The 22,557-nt window shown below is 42.8% G+C and overlaps 2 protein-coding genes across 2 annotated transcripts; one reads left to right on the forward strand and one right to left on the reverse strand.

Moving 5' to 3' along the window:
• Positions 1-220: 220 nt before the first annotated feature.
• Positions 221-4,119, reverse strand: kcnmb3 (potassium calcium-activated channel subfamily M regulatory beta subunit 3). The gene is made up of 4 exons (XM_053438713.1): positions 4,034-4,119; positions 2,301-2,513; positions 1,133-1,307; positions 221-589 (listed from the first exon to the last, which is right to left on the reverse strand). The coding sequence occupies exons 1-4, from the start codon at positions 4,117-4,119 to the stop codon at positions 221-223; spliced, it is 843 nt and encodes a 280-aa protein (XP_053294688.1).
• Positions 4,120-5,619: 1,500 nt separating this feature from the next.
• On the forward strand, positions 5,620-14,162 carry mfsd8l2 (major facilitator superfamily domain containing 8-like 2). Its single transcript, XM_053438779.1, has 11 exons — positions 5,620-5,695; positions 5,918-6,103; positions 6,900-6,962; positions 7,055-7,174; positions 7,414-7,493; positions 7,984-8,266; positions 10,690-10,763; positions 11,509-11,722; positions 12,673-12,795; positions 12,944-13,074; positions 14,082-14,162. Exons 1-11 carry the CDS (start codon positions 5,620-5,622, stop codon positions 14,160-14,162), a joined length of 1,431 nt encoding a protein of 476 aa, XP_053294754.1.
• Positions 14,163-22,557: the final 8,395 nt, after the last annotated feature.

The following is a 22,557-nucleotide window of genomic DNA, read 5'->3' on the forward strand; positions in this document are numbered from 1 at the left end:
TGTAAACATTCTAGTCCTCAACCATCACTCTACAATTAAGAAACTTTGGCAGAAAGGGGAGTGTGCGCGACCGTGAGGTCATTACAGTGTTATTACAGTCTTCTGTAGACAAATCAAAGAATTCAGTTTTTTTTGCACAAACGTGTTGCTGTGGGCTAATGTAATCTGTCCATCTCCCTTTTGGCTTGTTGTGGTTATGGCAGCGTAAACACCAACTGTGTCAAGATGGCGACTGCAGGCTGGACCTCCGTAGGAGTGTGTACAATTTGCCCTGGGTGTTTCTTGACGTCAGGCTGCCCTCGGCAGCAGCACTGCACACCTCAGCGGACAGATGAGCCAGGTACTGTGTCAGCTTCACCAGGCCCACCAGCAGAGCTCCACCCCCCAGCATCAGACAGGGCCACAGCAGAGCAAACAGGGCCTTCTCCAGCGTGTACTTCCTGCTCAAGATCACATCCCCGGGGTGTCTTGTGCGGTCGGTGAAGCACGATGACGTGTTCCCCTGCTGAGCGTCCAGCATCTGTTTCACTCTCTGGACTTCAGCTTGAATATCTGCAATGTCCATCTGACATTTGGGTATGTAGAAACACTGTGAAAGAAAAGAGATGATTCAAGAAGTGTCATCTCCATCATGGCGCTGCCTGTCCCTATTGGCAGTGCTGATTGCAATCAGTGTGACGAGCTACAAGGTCAAAAAAGGAAAAGCCCTTGTCGGCCTCTATTTGCAGCACAGATACGTCAGATTGGTTCATGCAGTCTCTGTGAGTGGGACTGAAGAGGAGCATCTCTCATTCTGACAAACACAGGAATCAGAGTGATGCTAGTTTTTGTTGTCCTGTCTGTTTATCTTTTTTCTTTGTTGCAGCTTGATGAAAATCCTGAATCCTGAGAATCTAAATTACCATTCACAAGACAGAACTCTGCAGAACTTTTGAATACACAAGAAAGAGGAAAGGGAGAAACTGAAAAAGCACTATATGTCCCCTCTAATGCTCAGATCCACCTCCAGGCAAAGTATCCTGCAGGTGTTCCCACGTGCCACTTGACAAGCCTCACCTGGTGAGAGGCTCATCCAAACCAGAGGCTCATGAAACTGTAGCTGAGACCTACGAGCCGAACTTTACCGTAGTACCTCAGGAGCCAGCAGGACGGATTCCTCGTCTAAGTGTAGAAAAGCACTTTGATTGAAGCCAGTGAGGTTAACCATCACCCTGAGGCACGGCACGGTGCTCACACCCCTGCAGTCCACCCACTCTGTGAGGATGTCTGCCTTCATCAGCACACAGCTGGCCTCCTCCTCCCAGTCACTGGAAAACAAGAGGCAGGAAACGTTCAGGAGACCCGACCCTCACATCCAGGAAACATGCAAAGTTAAACCAGGAAGCCACAGCTTGTTTCTCGCTGTATCTCTGCTGTGTGTCCTGGTTTTATTTCATGCTTTGTCAATGGTCGGGGTTCGAAGAATGGGGATGTGGGTCTGCCCGTCAGTCAAGTCAGCATTGTGGTCACGACTGAAATATCTCAACAGCTATAGCCTGAATCGTTGCGACATTGAGGACTGTAACCCCGTGGTGCACAGAGGACGACTCCTAGCTTTGGCAATCGGCTTGTGTAATATCACACCAAGGAATTTCCCATCAGCCTTTTCTTAATTTGCGCAGAGAAAAATGTTAGCATTGGCACTAACATGGTTAATATTATCATGTTACATTTTGAGCTTTCAGCATGTAATCTAGTTACATTTGACTATATTATCTGATTCCATTCACCCTTTCCTTTCCATCACATTGAGGGAGAATCATGTCTGAGTGTAGTTGTCACCTTTCTAGTGTCAACACAAAAAGTACTACTCATCTACTTGGTATCATGGATGCATGGATTCGGGATATGGTCTGATAATCTTGGTAATAAATGAGGCTGCACATTTTATGGAAGCCACTTTGTGCTAGTAAAATCAAAGATGTACGTATGTAAGATAAAAACATATTATTTCTATTTCTATAGCACCTACAGCAATTTTCATGAAGACAAGTATCATAAAAAAGCCACACAAATGTACAAATGTAAGGGATTGCTTTTTCATGTCACTGCAAAAACAATACCCCTGTTTGGGTTTCAACATTTTATTATATAATTAAAATCTAATCAATAGCTAAATATTAAATAATTTACTCATTTTTAAAATGAATTTGTTTTGAAATTTAGAACAAGATATAATTTCAAATTTCTACTACTGTTAATAATCAAATAAAAGTCATTTTATTGTCTACCATATGACATCCTTTCCTCCTGCAGTGTACCTGTTGACAAAGGGTTTGACCATAGTGATGCCGACCACAAAGAACATGAGCACGGAGAAGGCCATCATGGTGAAGCCCAGCAGGATGGCTCTGTCCTCCCCGACACTCGACACCTGCATCTGGGAGCGAGCTCTCTGCCCTCCACGTCCATCCGCCCCTCGGCTCCACTCCTGCTCCTGCACTGCGGAGGAGGAGGAGGTGTGGAGGTTCTCCCTGCGTCACTCAAACACAAATACATGCATCAAGTTCAAGTTCAAGTTTCATTTGTTAAATCCAGATGGGACAGACGCATGGCCACCAGGGTCGCAATGATTTAATCCAACAATGATTCAGATTTCATTTGTGATTCGATTCATCAACAACTCTCAGGGGCGCCTTGTGACTTGATTCTTTTCTCTGAAACAGTGTAATTCTTCCTCAGGGAGAAAATACAAAAAAGTATCTGACACAATTTATTTAGATTTTTGAAATAAAAACGTGTTAGTTCTAGTTAAGATTTATTTTCGAGTTTAAACTGGAAGAATCCTGTGCAGCCGCGTGGAAGAAGTGGCCTCATTTGTGCATCCTGTAATAAATGGTGATGGACAAATTCAAGGATATCAATGGTTACACCATTCACCGCAAGGATGTAACACTCAGCCCACACAGCTGCCAGTCACTCCTAACTAGACCAGAGGAGTTGAATTTATTCCATTATGTTTCAACTTTATTCACAAAGTAGTATTTCATCTTTTTTCTTCAACTGCAAACTGGAAAGAATAGTCCTCCTCTCTGTTTTTTTTCTTACCTGGTCCTAACACTATTCTGTAGAATAGTCCTCAGGCCAGGCATAAGATCAAAAAGGTCAACTCCTCTCAAGTCTGCTGAGCCATCAGATCCAGTTCGGAGAGTGACTGACAGATGTGGGAGCTGCCAGAGCGGAGACGTCTGAAGGATCCCTGTTTGTGGGAACCTGCTGCAGTGTGCAGTTCTTTAAAAAAAACGTAGTCCTGTGAAGACCAAGACTTTATATAAAGATGGACAACACTTCTTCACCTCCTCCCTCGATCCAGAAACGAAGCTGAAATGTCCAGGATATGAAAACTGTGTTATCTTGTGCATTTGGAGCCAGAGTTGCAGTACTGCCTATAGGTGAGGCCCAGTTGATATAGTACATGCCCTCATCCATAATTACATAAAACCATACTTACCGGATAAATGAGCATTTGAAGAAAAATCTGTGTGATTCCCAAATTAACCGAAACCATCTTTGAAATGTGTTTTATTTCGACTCATATTCCGTTCACTACAAAGAGGAGGCAGGATTTATGACCCTTACTAATCAGTGTGATAGTGTGATCTCTCTGTGTTCAGTAATTTAGTATGACCCTCGAAGGATGTTGTAAAACTTGTTAAAATGGCCCTTGATAGGAGAAATGTTCCCCTACACTACTTCAACTGATAACCCTGATCACATCTTTAAGGACATGTCCTATGAAACGTTTCTCCAGAGCCACAGAAGTGAAAAACACCTAATAGTCTGCATGACAAGTAAATAGAATCAGTGGAATTCAATATTAATATTAACATACAAATTGCATTGTGTATAATCACAAGTGCATATATGTTCCCCAAGAGTCAGAAGCCTGAGTGTGTAACTTTGCTACACTTCACCTGTGTGTTTCCCTCATAATGAACCCCTGGCAGTGATCTCAAACACCAGCTTCCCGGCCCAGTCGATGTCCCTCTCTTACCGTGCCTGCCGCCTGCGAGCACCCTGCAGGTTGATGTTAATGGGGATGTTGAACGACCTCCGGGGAGAAGCTGCGTTCAAGAACATGCTCGCTCCTCTATGGCAGCCGCCTCCTACAGCCCCGAGTAGGCACAGGCACCGAACAAGCTCCTGTCTATCTGAAAGTCAAACGTCGCTCTCCCGGCGACTCCCTCATCATCTTCGACCGGCTCCAGTGCAGCGCAGTGAGTGACTGGGAGGACTAGAAGGCAGTTTATCCACTGGGGAACTCCCTGTTGTTTACCAAGGCTCAAAGGTGAGCGCAACAACACCTTCCACCCTCATGTGTGTTTCCATAGAAACCGCCTCAGGTAAGGCAGGTAGGATGCTAATGGCCTCTCAGTGGGCCCGTGAGGCTCAGCTGCATGCAGCAGTTTGTCATGGAGAAGCTGAGTCCCCCCCCCCCCCCCCCCCCCCCCCTCGTGATGATTAACTTTTTTTGCACAGAATCAGCAGAGCAGGACAGGGAGGAGACTTTCCGTGTGTAATTCAAATCAAGCACCTTTACACACACAGAGTAAATATACTTACACAAACACACGTGACCTGCGGCACCTCAATACGATCTTGAAACCAGTCGGAATGTCTTGACTCTTGACACAAGCAAGACGGTGAGCGGGTTTTTTATGTGGTATTCAAACCACTGAAACTCCCTGTATTATTCATGTGGTGCTGGAAAAAAAACAACATGTGGCGATATTAAATTGGTGACAGTTCTGTTTAACATAACAAGCCCAAGGGTAGGAACCCACAGCAGCTTGGAAATGGAGCCAGTCATTCAATAACACAGACAGTGTGTCACATCTAATTTATTCAGTATTCAATAGAGTACAGTGTTATTTCGGATCCATTCTTTCATCACACAATCTAGCCTTTCATCTCCGTGTAATGTAATCATGCCTCCATCTGATATATTTGTATTGCCTGTTTCATAACTTCATAACTATTTGTTATTTATTGTGTTTGTAAACTGGCAATTTTCTGTAAAAACAACAACGCTGTGGATCTTCATCTACAAAAAAGGTGGCGATACGGGCCTGACAGATTCCTTCACAGGGTTGTATGAGACTCAAGTGTTTCTGATGAAACTGAAGAAAACAAGATTAAAAATGTATGAAGCTCAGTGTGCTTTACCTCACCTGGTAACCTGAGGCATTGGCTCGTCCGTGAGAGTGCGTGCTGCCGGGCTGCTGGACTGCGGACGTGACTCTAATAGAATTTCATCTTTAACATTGACGACTAATGGGAATGGACTACTGCCTGCTTTAAAGTGGACTGCTCTGTCTCCAGCGCTGTTTGGAGGTGCCCTGCCCTCGGTTTCAGGTCTCCCTCCTGCTGAGACTCCTCTACACCACCTCTGTTTACTGTATGTGCAAGGTCCTGGATTGGCCTTCTACAATCGCATGACAAATTTCTGGGATTATCCTGGGCCAGCAGCCGTTATTGGACCCACGGTGTCTCCTCTTTTCTAATTATGTGTCTGAAGAGCATTTCTGACCATGTGCAGACAGAGTTCAGTGTTTAAAAGGTTGCACACCACTGGACACGATGGATAATCACCAAAAGAGGAAACAAACAGTTTTTATCATTGGACTGATATTCATGCTGAGCGGCATCGAGTACGGTAAGTTCATTATGGCAGCTTTATGGACACAGGATACTGGTCTCATGGGAGCAATCTGAAATACAGATGGGCTTGGCATTTAGGTTGTAGGCTCATATCAGAGAGGACATGACCTGTGATGTTATTCAAATATGTTTTTCTCTCTGTAAATGAAGCTTGTCATTTACACATCTCCCTCCACCTCCTCCATGCTCATCCTCTCTTTGTCTGTGGTGGAGCCAGCCGTCATTCTGCCTACGATATGGAGGTACCTGCAGATTTTGGAGGCCCCCCCCTACTTCCTGGGTCTGGGTCTGTCGGCCTTCAGTCTGAGCGGGCTGCTCACAGGCCCGCTCTTCGGGTTCTGGTCAGATCGTTGGAAAACGACAAAGTCCATCATCCTTTTTTCCAATCTTTTTGAGATCGTCGGTGAGTCGTCGCACCATGAGACAAATCACACGACATTGTGTGGTCAGTTGTTGTGAGACTCTCAGTAACACATATTTGTGCCCTGTCTCAATTAGCACTCACCACACACTATAATGTGGTTTCTATCTAAACAACTATAAAGAGCTTTAGATGGTCGGCTCAAAAATGTCTTTTCATTTTGCAGCAATTTAAATTGGCCTTTTTCTTAACCACTGTCTGCACAGTGCATGATTGAAGTAACCCCTCAGTTAATGACCATTAATTATAGACTAGTCTTTACAATGCATTATGGGAATATGTTGAATGTGGGTTGCATGGGTGACTAAACATTCAGGCAAAACCCTGCTGGCAAAACTGACAGAAACTGTATTAAAGGTAAAAACAAGATAAAAAGGTTACAACAACAGTGGAAGGTAAACACTATTACCACTAATACTACTATTACTACCACCACAAATACTACTACTACTTCTAGATATTAGTTAAAGGCTAATATCAGCTTAATAACCCATAGTCAATGTGTCATATGTAGTTATTACCTTGCTCACTTCTTTCCTTAGCATATGTGCTATACTAACATTTGCTTTTTAGCATTAACAGCTAAAACGTTGGCCAAAATTCCATATTGACCTAATGACAGTACCATAAGTTAAGGTCTGTCCAACATTCATAGCTCATCCAAATGTGGTGGAGCTCGTTCATATTTTAGCTTCTTCTGCTAGCATGATTAAAGAAAAATTTGGAAACAACATTGAGTCTTAAAGGAAGATGTTTTTTCTATCTTTTCTGTTCGCAGGTAACTTCATGTATTTTATTGGATATTCAAAGTGGCTGTTGTTATGCAGTCGGCTTGTGGCAGGTGATGCATGCGCGCACACACACACACACACACACACCCAAGCACACACACACACACGTGTTTCAGCAAAATGTTGAATGTTTTCCTTTCAGGTGTTGGAGCAGGAGCGGGATCCTCCATCTTTGGTTTCCTGACTCAGAGCACTCGGCCAGAGGAGCGTGCCGGTATCTTTGCTGCAATCATGGCCTGTCGACAAGTTGGCCTCCTTGTCGGTCAGTCCCCCCCCCCCCCCCCCCCCCCCCCCCCTTCATCATACCACAGAGAGAGGTGTCATTTCACCTCTCTCCTCCTCCCCTGTCTTCTGAGACGGAAGGATTTTGTGCTGTCTTTCTTTGATGTGATGAGAAGGGGACGTTTGATAAAATCACCGAGGCGGAGGCTACACTGCTTCCGCCACAACCCCTGTTTTTATTCCATCTCCTCTTTACAGCACTTCATCCTGTCTCTCCAGGGCCGGCGTTCAACCTGTTCCTGCGGCTGTGTGATTTCAAACTGGGGCCCTTTGTTGTGAACAAGTATACGTCTCCTGGGGTAACAGCATCCAGATAATCAGTAATCTAAGGTTCTCCAGGAGCCTCATGAATACAAAAGCGATCCTCAGAAATAGTTTCTCTGCATCCTGCGCTCATATGTGTGTTTTTTTTCTCTCTGCTCCTCTGAAAGAATACAAAACACTGTACAACTACAAGACATTCTGAGGCCTGTAACAACCCATATTCATCTATTTCCATCTCACACGTCTTTGAATAAAACAACTGTAGCACAAATGTGGCTTAAATTAGATATAACGCTGAATAAAAGCTCTTCTATGCCCACTTTCATTTCCCCACATAATTTGACACTGCATGTCGCTCTTGATTTCCCTGTGCCTGGTAAAAAATGCTTACTTTAACTCAACAGAAGAACTAATTTAGAGTTTCACTCATGATAGCGTTTAAGGATTCTGGTGTCATGAAAATAATATTTTTTGAGCTTAAATTAAAATATTATTTTTAGGACTTTCTTGTCTTCATACTCCCAGATCTTCATGTGTCTGCTGTGGGTGCTGCTCCAGTGTGTTGTCCTGGCTATGTACTGGGATTTACCGCCCATCGCCTCGGAAGATGAAGCAGTGATCCTGGAGATGAAACAGGAGGAAGATGATGAAGAGGAGGTGCCGCTGATGCAGTCCAACGAGGATCTGTCGCACACCTACAGAGCCGTCAGCTCCAACCAGCTTGAGACCTCCGCCTTGTCAGATACGCAGCCCGACCACGAGGCCACGGCGGCGTCGAACCCCTTCAAAAACTTCAGCGCCAGCAGAGGTGAGACAGCAGGTTTGAAATGTCTGTCCTCAGCAATAACTGTACGTTTTCCACTGCCCTGTCTGTGAGGTTCCGGTAGGAGGACGTGTCACTGCCAATGCACATGTCTCCAATCTGCTCTATTGATTCTTTTTGAAAACACACAAAAATATACACACGCTAACAAAGGGAGAGAGATAGAGACAGAGAGAGAGAGAGAGAGAGAGAGAGAGAGAAAAGAGAGAGAGAGAGAGAGAGAGAGAGAGAGGGACTAACAAAGTACAAAGGAAGTTAATCAATAGTGGCACACAATCGCTGCTCGCATCCCATGTAAACTTACTATAACACTAATCCAGTAGGACACCTGACATCATATATATATACACACACACACACGCACACACCAACACACACACAAACACACACACACACACACACATAAACACACACACACACACGCACACACTCTGACATATACCAGACACATACACACACGTCCAATCAATACACCCGAAATCTGATCTAACATGCCACACCGAATTCCTCAGAGAGGTCTGGAGAATGGCAAGTGTCTCTGAGTGTGTGTGTGTGTGTTTGTGTGTGCGCGCGCGTGCCTGCGTGCGTTTCTGTGTGTGTGTGTGTGCATGTGTCAGACTTTCATATCGATTCTCTCACTCTTTGAAGATGTGGCAAAGGGATGGATAGCAGACTTCCTCCTTTATTGACTGGCTTTGCTGTGGTTGACTTGTGGATGAAATGGAGAAAGAATTGGTTATGTGGCAACATCCTTCTCATTGATTCTGCTAAAGAAATCCTACAACACCAGAAACTCATGAGAAAAAACGAGAGGATATCTGCAGCTCATACACTGTGCTGTACTGAGTGTGTGTCAGCCGCTGTGGCGTACCTAGTATTCACTCTTGTGAATTATTGATCTTCTCTGACTTGCTGTGTATCTTTTAGGAAAAAGAAAATCTTTCACTTTTCAACTATCTTTAGTTCTGGTTTTGGGGGAGTATCAGTGTATCAGTGTTTCTACAGATATACGAAATCCTAGTTGTGTTTTATTATTAAGTATCTAAATAATCACTCAAATATGTGATCCATACATTCACATATCACTATATTTTAACCTCTCTCACTTGAACATACATGAGTGTGATGAAAACTACTTAAAATGACAGAAACCTTCTTAGATCAATTAAATAATTTTCACCATCTACTTTGAACTCAGTTTGGCCTCAGTCCCATCCACTAACATGGAGGGGGTGGGGTTAATGACCCTTACTGCAGTCGATCTTTATTTACAGTCTGTGGTTTAAAGAGAAACTTGAAAGGTCTGTTAACTGTCTTTCTTGTTTTATTTTTTAACTCAAGCCAGGGGACCATTAACTTAGCATAAAGTCTGGAACGTGGACAAAGTAGCCAGCCGAGGATTATTGTTACATTTGAACTGTTAGTGATGCTGTTTCCTGTCTTTATGCTAAGCTAAGCTGCTGGCTCTGGCATTATATCAGATGTGCAGATAAGAGAGTGGTATCAATATTCTCGTCTAATTCTCAGCTCTAAAATGAAACTGTATTTTTTCCAAAAAGTCGTTAAGAGACAAAACTCCTCACACTATAGTTGTACCTGATGACATCATCTGGGAATGTTCAGTTTGACATATAGGTAAACTCTTACGAGACAAGAACGGCCCAAAGAAACACATTCAGGGAAATGCAGAATTCATTGTTTTGGAATTTCAACCCATCTTGATCACTGCTGCATTTATTTTCATTTTATTTATTCTCTCTGTCTCTTCCAAGTCCCTCAGCTTATCTAAGTGTAATATTAAGCCACTTGAGGGTAGCCTATAAACCTATACCATCATTGTTTAAAGCCTGATCAATTTCACATTTACATACAACCAACTTGAATGTACTGTATATGCAGGCGTATAGAAAAATGATATCATGTGAATGATGGTGTAAACACTAAACTGAGAGAACTGAACCACAGCAGATCACACACTGTTATTTCAAACCATTCCCACAGCCATCTGGCACATCCTCGCAAATTTAGCATCAAGCCCGGCTCATTTTTCCTGCTCTCCAAGTCCATAAGGGATTTTTTTGTTCCAGGAAAAGCTGGTACCGCAATTTGGAATTTATCAAAATGTGTTAAGGACAAAATATTTCTATAGCTCTGTAGATTAAGAAATAGTTCATTGGATGAGAGGATCAACATGACCAAGCAGCCAGGATTGAGTACACCTGCCTCTTTCAGTCCTAGCATCCCCCTCGGATAGTCCATGTTTTCTTTTTCGCTTTAAACTTTTTTTTTATCTCGTCGTGACTCGCCAGTCGAAAAACTTCCAGTTTAACGTTGCCACTTGAGCTTGTTTTATGATTCTCTGTTTGGTTCCTCCGGTTTTTCAGTATATCTCTTCTTTCGCTCTGCAGAGTTCCTGAGAGAGGAGGTGGTCGTGCTCCTCACGGCTCAGTTCATCACTCTCTTCAATCAGACAGCGCTGGAGGTGAGGGCAGTTAAAGTGGAGATCCATCAGCCGGTGTTTCCAAACATTTCACCCAGCGTCTCACTGTTTCACCCAGGGTTACAGCCACACTGCATCCATCTGAGCCCCACCTAGAGAGAGCTGCAGTCTTTCTAATAAAAATGATAATTCAAGCTTCAGCGTGTAAGATTTAGCTGAAAAAGATCTATTGGCAGAAATAAAATAATCGTAGTGATGTTTTCACTTGTGTGTCAGCACTGGAATTGTACAATCTTATAATTTTTTACCCTAGAATTCGCCCTTTATATATAAATACTTTAAATTTCTTGTGAGATAATGTTACATATTGAGATTTAAATTAGCTGGTATGTGTTTTTTATGCAACTTTATATTTACATCAGGAGCAGTTCTACAGTCGTCCAAACTGGACAAACATTTGAGTTCTCTTTCCTGTTTGGAAGGGGAGGGTGAGGTCAGGGGTATTCAGCTGCAACATGCAACTTCACCACTAGATGTCACTAAACTCTACACACTGAACCTTTAAGTCGTGCTTCACACTCAAAATAACAGACTAGTCACACAGTGCTGACATGGATTATACAATCTTACTTTCATTTTTATATCAAAACAAAGCACCTCTTTTGATCTGACGCCTCTGATCGACATAAAAAGCTGCCTGTTTCTGCCCTGATAAGAAATCTCCTCCTCAACCGAATCCCTTTATCCAACCGACTGACCCTGTGAACATCTCTCTGAAACCCCGCAGACCATGGTGACTCCCCTGACGCAGCGTTACTTCAGCTTCGGCGAGCTGAGCAACAGCCTGATGTACAGCCTGTGTGGGGTGGAGGTCATCCTGGGCTTCTTCTTCGTGCGCTGGCTGAGCTCGAAGGTGGCGGACCGCGTCGTGCTGGCCGCCGGCCTGGTCATCTGCTGCACCGCCTGTATCTGGTCCCTCGTCTTCCTCTGCGACCCTCGAGGTGCCAACCTGTCGCGGGGAAAACACACAAACACAGCGAGACACACATGCAGCGCCAGACACAGACTCACAACTGACTCGAGTCCTGTGCCAAATCCCTTCTTTGTGCGACTGGTGTTGATGCGTAGAGCCGAGTGGAGCCATACTGGGTTACACACAGGCTGAAGTGAATGTGCCCTGTAAACGATATCATTCGGGCTCTGGCAGGACAGACGGAGATCACACAGGCAAACTGGAGTCTGTGTGTTCATGTTGGCCCGCGTCTGTTGCGGCTCGTCACGTTTATCACTCTGATTATAAGTAACAGGTGCTGGAGCCGGGGAGTGCCTGAGTACATATGAAAGGATTACAGTAATCTTATTAAACAAAAACGCTATTTGTTAAAGCATATCATGCATTTGTTTGCTATTTGTTACACCAGACATCAACCAGACTGAGAAACAAAACGCACAAGACAGACACCTGAAGAAAGAGGATTTTATTCGTTCTCGCACCATAAGAGACATGTTGCATTGGTTTCAAATGCATTTTGATGGCAGGAGGGCAGGAACATCCAACAGTATGAGTGGGCACAGATTCACACAAACATGTGCATGATGCAAAGCAGCAGAGAACAGAAAGGGAACGGCTGCCAGCTTGGCAGGGGTTGGGTTTACAGATAGAGCCATCTCTGCTGGTGCCAACCCGTTTGTGGAAGGAAGTTAAAAACCCAGAGAAGACGGGCTGGATAACTCGAGTATTAACTGTCTTCGAATCGCTTTGAATGATATGAGAAATGATATGCAGCAAAAAAGTTGTAATTCAACAGCTCTGCAATTTACAAAATATATATATTTGTGGGTGTTTGAGAGCTGGTGTTAGTTTTACACTCTGCAAATGTGTTTTTTTAAATAATACATTCCATACAATTTTAATAAAGTAATGTGGTGGTGTTATCTGTCCGTCCTTTAGGTGGTTACGGATGGGAGCTGACGACCTTCATCATCGCAGTGTTTCTGCAGCTGCTGGGCCTTCCCTTTGTGGCCGTGTCTCAGGTGTCTCTGTTCTCCAAAGTCACCGATGAGAAAACACAGGGTTGGTTAATTTCACCTCGGTGCTGATGCACAATCCAACATACTGAAAGACAAGATTACTGCTCAGTGTATATGGGTTATCTGTACTGTAGTTTCAGACTATATCTTAATGTAACCTTTCATTCTTTGTGTCTGTGTGTCACCTGTAGGATTCAGCCAAGGAGTCAGACGCTCAGTCGGGGGCCTGGCCACCATCCTGGGTCCTTTGTGGGCTGGAGGACTGACTGATAATTTGTACATAATGCTGGGCGTGATGTTAGCTCTCCTCATTCTGATCACAGTAAGAAGAACACACAAAGAAAAGTGCTAACATGATGAATTACATTGGTAGTTTGGAGTCATTTTGGGGTAATAGACCTTCTTGCTTTCTTTCAGTGGAGAATAGTGATATGACTGTACTTGTTTCTGCACGTTAAATAAGACTTTACTGGCAACAGTCGGTTCACTTAGTGTAAATGCTGGAAACAGTGGGAAATAGCAAACTGTGGTGTATTCTTAAGGTAACTCAAAAACCCAAATCTCCAATTATGAGAGTGATATCAAATGTTGGTCCATGTAACGCTTATAAGTACAATCATTCTTTATGGAAAAATGAAAAAATGATAAAATCTAAAATTAGAAAATGTAATCCAATGTCTCCTGACTATAGACTCATCTAACTCTCAGTAAGAAAAGCAAATACAGGTTTCACAAAATGTTATACTGTTCTTTAATCCGATCTGCCAGCTACTGAGTGTGAGTCTCATGCAATGGACGACACTTTGATGTTAGAAACGTAATAGTACCAGTCCAACAGCAGGACATGCCCTTAACATTATAATTGTTGTTTTCTAAAAGAAAACTCACCACAGCTATAAACAACAGCTCAGCAAAAATTATGGAATGACTATATCTTGTATTCATTTGGATGAAAATGGTGTAAATCAAAAACTCATCATCAAGCTATAGCCCGGATCTATCAGTGGTGTTACACAATTACAAATCCATTTAGGTTGTAGGTGGACAATAGAACGAATCTCTACCAAATGGCGGGAGCCCTGTAATTCAGATTCTGCATTTGACAACAGTTTAATACTTTAAGCCATCTGGAACTATTCAAAGCTGCGGCCTATAAGGAAAACATTCATTAAAACATCATTTTTCACACAAGCACAATGGAAAAACAGTAGCTGAGGGCCGTGATTCCCAGAGAAATCCTCAAGTCAGCATGTCTTTGACAGCATCCGCTTATTACTCAGTGCCCTCTATATTCTCTGAAGCCACATCACGCTGTAAATCTTCCTGCAGGTTATGGCGGCGCTGTCCTACGAGCGCCTGACCGAGCCCAGGGCGGTGCAGTGCGCCCAGAGCTCTGACAGCGGAGGATAGAGCCGCAGTGGGTCTGACAGAGCAGGACAGGCCGAAGACGGACAGAGGGGATGCCCTTCACTTCTGAGAGGAGCTTGCTGCAGAGGGAGAATGTACGAGTGTGTGGAATGAAACGTTCAGATAATTGTGCTTCCCCTCAGGACACAGAGGTGAAATGCAGTACGTTTTAAGCGAGACACAATCTCTGCTGTCAGGAGATTTTTTATTAGAATCTACCTTGTATGCACTCTCAACGCCAGACTATTGATTATATTTTACACAAGGGGGCACCATTGCTCTCATCTTGAATATTCGGGGGCCACAATTGAAGATGAAAGCCATTATTTTTAAACTGAACTATTTATACCCCCAGGTGTTGATGAAATGACGAGAGAACAGGGTTTTTTTTCTACCATGTGACCCAATGTTCCAAAACTTCCATTTCTTGTCCCGAGTCTTTCGTCTAATGAAAAAAGAAAGAATTGACACAATGAGTGCAGAAGTGAGGCTGTCAACATCTGAGCAGCTCCACGCAGAGAGGCTGGGAGAAGCAGAGGGTCAGAGAGAGTGGAGCTTTAAACATTCCCTGCTATTTGTTTGTGGTGTGGGAGGAATCTTGTGCTTGTTTTTTTATTTTTAGTTAAAAAGAAACACAAAGCCTCGGATGATACAAAACCAGTTTGATGTGAATCTCATATCTCACATGAAAACGAGGAGCTAAAAGCAAATTTTAAGAAATATCCTTTAATTAGCCTTCTCTATAGTTTTTTTAAAGTTTAATCACCTGAATTCATTATTCAAAACCTGGCAGGGTGTTAGGAGTGTACAGTCAGCTGTTCTTGCCTGTGTTCTCCTCTAGGATGTGCTGTATGCTACACATCTGCGTGTAGGAGGAGAGAGCTGTAAGCAACATCAAGGCATTGTAGATTCCCTTTGTACCAATAAACATGGATTTGGCCGATCTTTGTTTTTGCATAATTGCAGATAAGGCTCTGTAACCTTTACGGTTTCCTACCCTCGGTATGTGATATTTGGCTTTTTTCCCCCCTGAAATGGAAATTCTAATCTCAGTGACTCAAGGACATAATATCTATAAGTACTTTTATGCCCTGATCAGCGTACTCAGGTAGCTGCTTGACATTTTCAGGGAGATAACAGGGTGCACGGAATCAGGTCAGGCCTGAATTTACTGTCTTTGAACTGGCGTGCTGTTTCAGCGTGATTCCTGCTCGTCTTGTGTTTTTAAAGAAACAACCGTGCAACAAGCTAAATATCTACAACCAAAAAACCCTGACCCTTTATCTCAGGCTCCAGTTCTCCTCTGTGACATTAAATATATACAGTTTTCAAAGTGTGACAGGTAATATTCCTTAAAGATTCTTCCTCTATCAAATGAAAAGTGATGAAACTATCTCTCGGTCATTTCTCTATGCTCACTGTGTTTGCTGCTGCAGTCTCAATGGTCTGGTGCAATGACTCTCTCTATATACAGCACGTTGTGAAATCACCAGTGTGGTGGCTTATGTTAACTAGTTTTAGTTTGCAACCTTTGATAGATGTTGTGGCTGTTTCACTGACATTACTGAGACTATTTGCTGATTAACACTTCTGCAAAGGATACACAACATTTTAACTTGAATAATATAAAGTGCAAAAATAAAACAAAGACACTGTCTCATCTCTAAGCGTTATGTGTCTTTTAAATTTTATTTAAAAGGGTTTTTCTTCAGTATTAATGTGTTTTTTATATATGACACTGTAAAGAGCCGACAGAAAACGAGTGAGAAAAGATTGGGCTCAATACTGGACTTTGTGATCATGGGGTCCCAAATATCGAAGTAGCATATTTTTGTATAACGTTAAAAGGTCATGACAAAATAAGACCAAACCAAATCCTAATCAATTAATGGTGAGTTAGGGCACATCTTAATTACCCTCCATCATCAGGGCTGAGTGGCTGAGGTTGGATCAGAATTTGCTCGACAGTAACAAACCCATCATCTGTCGTCAGATTCTGATTTCAAACATTGCTAAATCCTGATTGTCTGTCAGGGGTTTGCAACTTAGCTTTTCTACTATACCCTGCCCCCCTCAAACGTTGTTAACACCACAAAGGAAAATACAACATTCAGAAAACTCTCATGTGATATCACAAAACCTTTTTCTCACACAGGATCACTCATTGTAAAAAGCGGATTAAAGGTGTGTTAAACGTTTTCACCCCTCCTTGTTTGTTTGTTGGTTGTTTTTTGTGTTTATAAACCAGATTACACAAAAAAAAACAGATCGGATTACCACAAAACTAATTGGAAGGAAGGATGGGTTGGACATTCTCCCCAGGGTCCCAGGGAACAATTCATGGATCTTGAGTTTGTGAAATGTGGTGCAACTTGATTGAATTTACAGAGCCTGTTGGGCTGTGAGTGACATTCTAGTCACATAATAATCACAAAAAAACTATTAAAACTTTTTCAATATGGCACCAAGAATGAGACGAACCAATAAAAACCCCTTCTGCTCTGTTGTGAGGATTTGCCATCACACACCAGGCTGTCTGGATCAGTGCAGTCAACTATCCTCCAACTTACTCTCTGCATAACAGCCCTGTATAGGCTGCCCCCCCCCCCCCCCCCCACAAACACACACACCCCAGGACATAAATAGAAAAGTCCGAGGCCTCTGGCTTTTATGTTATGTATACCAAAGGTAGGCACAGATGCACAACTTATGAAATTTTAAAGATACACAGAACGACCATTTGATGCAGCAGCCAACAATTATTTCTGGACGGAGTTTATCACTATGGAGATGGCGTTTTGTGAGTAGGAGAGTAAGAAATGAAGGATGAAGTAATGTTATGTAATTGGGGAGTGAAGAGGCAGTTTGCTCCGGTGGAGATGGTTGTGGAACAGATGAAGGTGTAGTAGTCGCTTAGGTGGAAGTATCCGCACGTTGCATTACTACGGATCTATAAATGGCTCAGTCTCCTCTCTGTATCCTCACTGTTTCCATGCCAGATCGAGAAACTATAACTCGGCTACAGGCTGTTATTTCAGTGAAGTGTAAAAATATCTGTAGCGGCTGTAACCGCAATCTAACCCCTATTCACTGTCTGGTGCTTTTTGAGCTGTTGCTGCTGGAAACTGAACTCATCAGTGAAGTTACTATGATTTAGTCTGCTGTAAGTCGTAGTGTTTGTTACAAGGAATAGAATATATGCATGTATTTGTATATACTCTATTCATCACACATTACAAGCTAGATTTGTTATATATATTCGTTATGTATATGTATATAATCCAACAATTTATATATATATACATATATAAACTCAAAGGGTGTTTAGTTTGTCCAGTCTGGACTAAGACCCACTCCCGATGTAAATATAAAGTATGAAGATATAAATGGTCAAGGAAACTACAATCTGTATAATTTAGATGATTACACACTAGAGGAAACATCCCTAGGATTATTTTATATTCAATTTCTGCCAATAGATCCCTTTCACCTAAATCTTACACACTAAACCTTTAATTGGCGCATTTAAAAAAAAAGCATAGCCATCTGTTTAGAATACATATTAACCCCCTTAATTAAAGATTTTACCATGATAAATGCATTGAATATGGTTTAAAGATATATAAATATATAATTCATTTTATTATATATTTTCAAACCCAAATTCATTCAGTTTGGAATTAGCTTTATTATAGGGACAAAGGGAATCTGATCTATTGAGGTCAGGCTTGTAGGTTGAAGCACTGAAACAACATATTCCTGGTCAGAATGGAATATGTCTTAAAACCAAGACTGATCCATATTGCTGTTCATAACAGTAAGAACACCATTTCTCCAAGCATGTAATGAACAGGCCAGAAAAGCAATCCTGCAAATACACAGTACTTCCTCTGCAAAGGCAGAGAGCAGAAAATGTGATCCTCCAGTCTGTGTCACGGCCAAATGAAACTGTTTCCTGAGGTAACGGGAAAACCGCAGAATGAAGACAGAGCTTCATGAAAGATATTGGAAAAATATGTTTATATTCATATATTATTTATTGACGTTTAATCACAGAATCTAAATGTTCAATAGTCAAAAAATACAATTCCTACAGTAACAGGTTAATCAGATATATATCCACTTTTTATCAAAGGGGGATTTACCATGTGGTAGAAGCAGTTATTCATTATTATGCTCTGAAGGGAAATTGACAAAGATAAAGGTAATTGGTTATAAAGAGGAGAGCAGCGTTTGACTGGAGACGATGCATAACAGTTATGTTAGCGGCAGCAGAGGGGACAGAGAGTGGCTCTCCTCTTCCTGATGGTATTAGCTGGACTGGGGATGGTTGTTAATGGCTCGTAGATGATAGATGAGTTATCGTTCGAGGGGGATATATGAAGCAGGGGGGGTGCAGGGCAAAATCAGGTCAGCTACGTGCTTCATTCATTCCATGATTCATGTTTTTTCCCTTCAACCCATAGTTTGTGCGGAAAGATTAGTCCTTACAAATCATTTATTAAGAGATTTAATTTTAGGGGGATATATTTATCCAGGATGTAATTGTGTCTCCTTGGTCGACGGGGATATTCATTAGGTAAAAAAAATCTTTTAAAATATATGTCAGTGGTTGGTCTGCTGCCAGCGTGGTCCGAAGATTTACAGTTTCACCGTCATTGTTGCTGACTTAAGGCTCTGACTTCTGGATGTCATTGCCAGGGTGTGGCTCAAATCCAATACTGTGTACGTGTGTGTGTGTGTGTGTTTTTTTTTTGTGTGTGTATGTGTGTGTGTGTGTGTGTGTGTGTGTGTGTGTGTGTGTGTGTGTGTGTGTGTATCGGAGAGAGCGATTTAAAGGAACTGCATGTCTCTCACACACACAGCGAGGGGAAATTTGTGACCAATTATGAGAAAGTTTTTCTTTATCTAATTTGCAGTATTATGTGTGTCAGCAGGCGTAATTGGATGAGAGTTTGAATCTACACCTTATAGCAATATCAGGATGGGCCACTAATGAGCTGACAGGGGAGTAAGGGATGGGGGGGGCAGAGAAGAGGAGAGGAGAGGAGAGGGGGACAGTGTGAGCTCATTGCTCGCTATTGATGAATACAAATCACAATTCTTCATGTCCCCCCCCCCCCCCCCCCCCCTCTTCCTCGCGAGCAGCTGTAGATTCAGAAACAGAACTGGCTCCTGGGAAGCTAAATGATTTGATTTATTACATGTGACGCCTGCAGCGCTCTGGACTATGTACAGTATATGTGTAGAGGCGACAGTCACTCAGGTAGCTTCCCCCTGCTCATCCTATAGCTCCTGTCACAATGCTGTTTGTATTCTGCATGGTTGCCGTCGCCTCAGATATACTGAATCAATGGCCTCTACCCACACCAACCGTCCACCCCCGTGGTCATATGTGAGCCCCGGTGAAATGAATGCCTTCGAGACGTGCACGGCTCCTGAGTTTGAGGCCGCTTCGCTCATTGATTGCAGCTCATCGTAATAATAGCGATGGAAATATATTCAGATAATCACCGGGCTCGTTTAGGTGTGTGCTCTGCTCATGAACCTGGTGTTGCTTTGTGAAGAGAGTGAGAGGGGGAGGGAGTTTTTTTTTTTTTCACCAGAGAGCCTCGGAGCTGACAGTAAATTTGCTCATCAACCAGTTTTGTTCCACTGTGAGGTAGAAATTATCCAATATTTCACAGTCTGGCCCTTTGAAGGCGACATTACTCAGCAGAGCTCAATATGCTGTACAGAGCCAGAATGGAATAGAGTTCGAGCTAACACCATATTTCTACGGGTAGGTACAGACCTGTCCTAGCTCCTGCAGGGCCAAAATGAAGAATAAGAAAGTCATCTAAATTTACTGTTGTATATTCTAGGGCAGTGCCTGTTGTAAATGTTTGGAATGGGTTTCTTTTCTTGGCCTGTGTTAATGCTCCTTAGCTACTTCAGAATTATTCCTAGTCAGTGAGTCCTCCTCGAACGGTTCTATAATACAATGTCCCTTTATATCGTTTGTGTGCCGGACGTTGTGTGCAGAGCTTTTAATAAACAGTCTGTGGTGCAGAGTGAAGTTAGAGAAGTTTGTGTTCATCATACCTGGTTTATCTGCAATGAAGATTTTATAGTCAATATTTTTCAAAAAATGAGACTCAATTTGCTTTATTACTGTGGTGAATATATACGTCTGAATTTCACAACTTTTCAAAATAAAAGCTCTGTAATTCAGCTCGGGATAAAGCATTGATTCTATGAATCTTGCTGCCATGACGAAGATCAGCACCCACGACCCGACAGCCTCTGTGGCGGTCGGACATTGTGAAATACAAATAATGAAATCATCAGTGATCAGGCAATGAGTTTGACCTGCCGTTTGACCCAGGTGTCGTCTACTGCTGTAGTTTATCTTGGGATCTTGAAGAATACAGTCCACAGCCTGAGGGCACCCTGCCCCATCCCCACTGACTGCCTAAGAGCAAAAGTCGCCTATTTATTAAGTCCTTAATTAATATTGAATGCTACTCCAAATTGCACTTAACTCCGCCCTGCACCTCCTGGGGCAATTTACAATACACATGGCAGGTGCAAAGTCGATAAGATAATCTGCTTACAAGATATGCATTCCACATACACACAGACAGACAGTAGGTTTAGTCAGTTTATTAGTAGGTAGATGACAGACTGGAGGTAAACAATTCAAGTAAACAACCAATCCTCACGTTTGGTTTCGCCCTCCTCTTATCTCCCCGAGGCGGTAAAAAGCCCCGGTCATGCTTGTTGTCTGACAGCATTAAGGTCAAGGTTTAACTGCCCTTGGACCTGTGGGAGCCCATTGATCTCATTTACACTATGTGTGAAGAATATTATAAAATGATGAGAACTTCACAGGAGGTCAGCAGAGGATCAATATTAAATCCTATCTCGTTTATAATCCTGCTGAGCGGAGAGGCTCCGCGGGGCTTAGCTGCTTAAAGAAGGCAGCGTTTGACAATTTACTTTAATGCTCATATGAATAAATGTAATGACACACAAGTGCTTTGAGATTTCATTGTCTGTTTCCAGGCTCTTCAGCGCTGTTTGGCTGTCAACACATGCACTATAAATACGCTGATGGATGATGGAGAGGCTTGACTGAAACGCACACACGCACACATATTCACACACAAATATGATCAACCAAGGTATTGGCATGGAAGCAATATGTAATGGAAATCAATTCATCAAATATTTGTTACATCTCCTGACAGACTGATGTGTGTCCTCAGCTATTTTTAAGGAGATTTGGCTGCTCTCATCCTTTATCTCCGGCCTCTTACACACACCATCTTCACATTGAGGATTAAACTCCTCATACATATCACATAGGAATAACCCCTCTGCACACTTTTATCTCCCCCAGGTTATGAATCTGACCGCTGATGGATGCAAAAACTCGATGAGGGCAGTATCGTGCCATGGATCTTTTTTTTGCCAAATTCCAGCAGGCAGCTGCAGAGAAGCTCCACAGAGTTTTGTCTCCCAAATCAAGGAATTTGACCTCTGATTTAGCATTTTCTTGAGCCAATTAAGCTGTGAGATTTGTTTGAAGTTGCAGATTGTAAGGAGAGCTCACCAGTTCTTCAGGCTCCCGGACGTCGACGGGAGACCACAGGGGTCCAGGTTCCCAGAGCCTGCATGTGTAATCCAGCCTAACATGCATGCAAATCTCATCTGTGCCCGCACACAATGGCCTGTCTGTGTGGAGGAGGGAGGAAGGCAGGAGAAAGGGGGAAAAGCTGTAAGTGTGTGTCCCCTGTGCCAGAGCATATGCCGTGATAGGCCATCGGAGACCGAGCGCAGACAAACTAAGGTTCACAGACCAGTAAGAGTCTTTTATTGGGGTTGATATTTAAACATCTGTGTGATTAATCCAATATCTTTGGAGTTCTCCGAGGAGAGTGAAAACACAGCGTTGCCCGTGGTAAAAAGAACATTGCAAATTCCTGACACGGCCCTGAGTGCACTTCTTCTTCTCTGCCGTGTAAAAACAAAAGTTGGCAACCCAGATCCCAGGGGAAATTAAAAATCTTTGTCTCATCCAGCCAATTAAATGAAATACACTTTTTCTGTACATGGCTGGAGCTGGCCCCTGGAATCTATTTATGACTTTGTTGTGGTTTCCACTTCTACTACGCCGCTCACCGCAGAGAGATTCACTTCTCTTCAGGGGTGTAGGGTTAGGGGCGTGGTTTTCTTTTTCTTTCCCACAGGCGGAGATGCAGGGAACTTACTTTCCATCTGTCTTGATCATATAAATTTATAGGATTAGACCATATTCTGTTTTAGTCCTCAGCCGAGGCTCAACTCTTTCAAGTGAAACATTGGATTAGATTGTCAGGGAGCCCTTTGTGTGTGTGTCGTCGCTCGTCTTCCA

Source organism: Pleuronectes platessa, chromosome 13 (genome assembly GCF_947347685.1).
Source record: "Pleuronectes platessa chromosome 13, fPlePla1.1, whole genome shotgun sequence".
Classification (NCBI taxonomy): Eukaryota; Metazoa; Chordata; class Actinopteri; order Pleuronectiformes; family Pleuronectidae; genus Pleuronectes; species Pleuronectes platessa.

Bases quoted from the DNA above. Each gene is read 5' to 3' on its own strand.
- kcnmb3 (XM_053438713.1), bottom strand. From the start codon at position 4,119: ATGTTCTTGAACGCAGCTTCTCCCCGGAGGTCGTTCAACATCCCCATT. The intron at 1,308-2,300 runs GTACACTGCAGG...CTTGTTTTCCAG, and splicing joins GTCAAACCCTTTGTCAACAG to TGACTGGGAGGAGGAGGCCA. The intron at 590-1,132 runs GTACTACGGTAA...TTTCTTTCACAG, and splicing joins CCGTCCTGCTGGCTCCTGAG to TGTTTCTACATACCCAAATG.
- mfsd8l2 (XM_053438779.1), top strand. From the start codon at position 5,620: ATGGATAATCACCAAAAGAGGAAACAAACAGTTTTTATCATTGGACTG. The intron at 7,494-7,983 runs GTAACAGCATCC...TCATACTCCCAG, and splicing joins ACAAGTATACGTCTCCTGGG to ATCTTCATGTGTCTGCTGTG. The intron at 13,075-14,081 runs GTAAGAAGAACA...ATCTTCCTGCAG, and splicing joins CTCTCCTCATTCTGATCACA to GTTATGGCGGCGCTGTCCTA.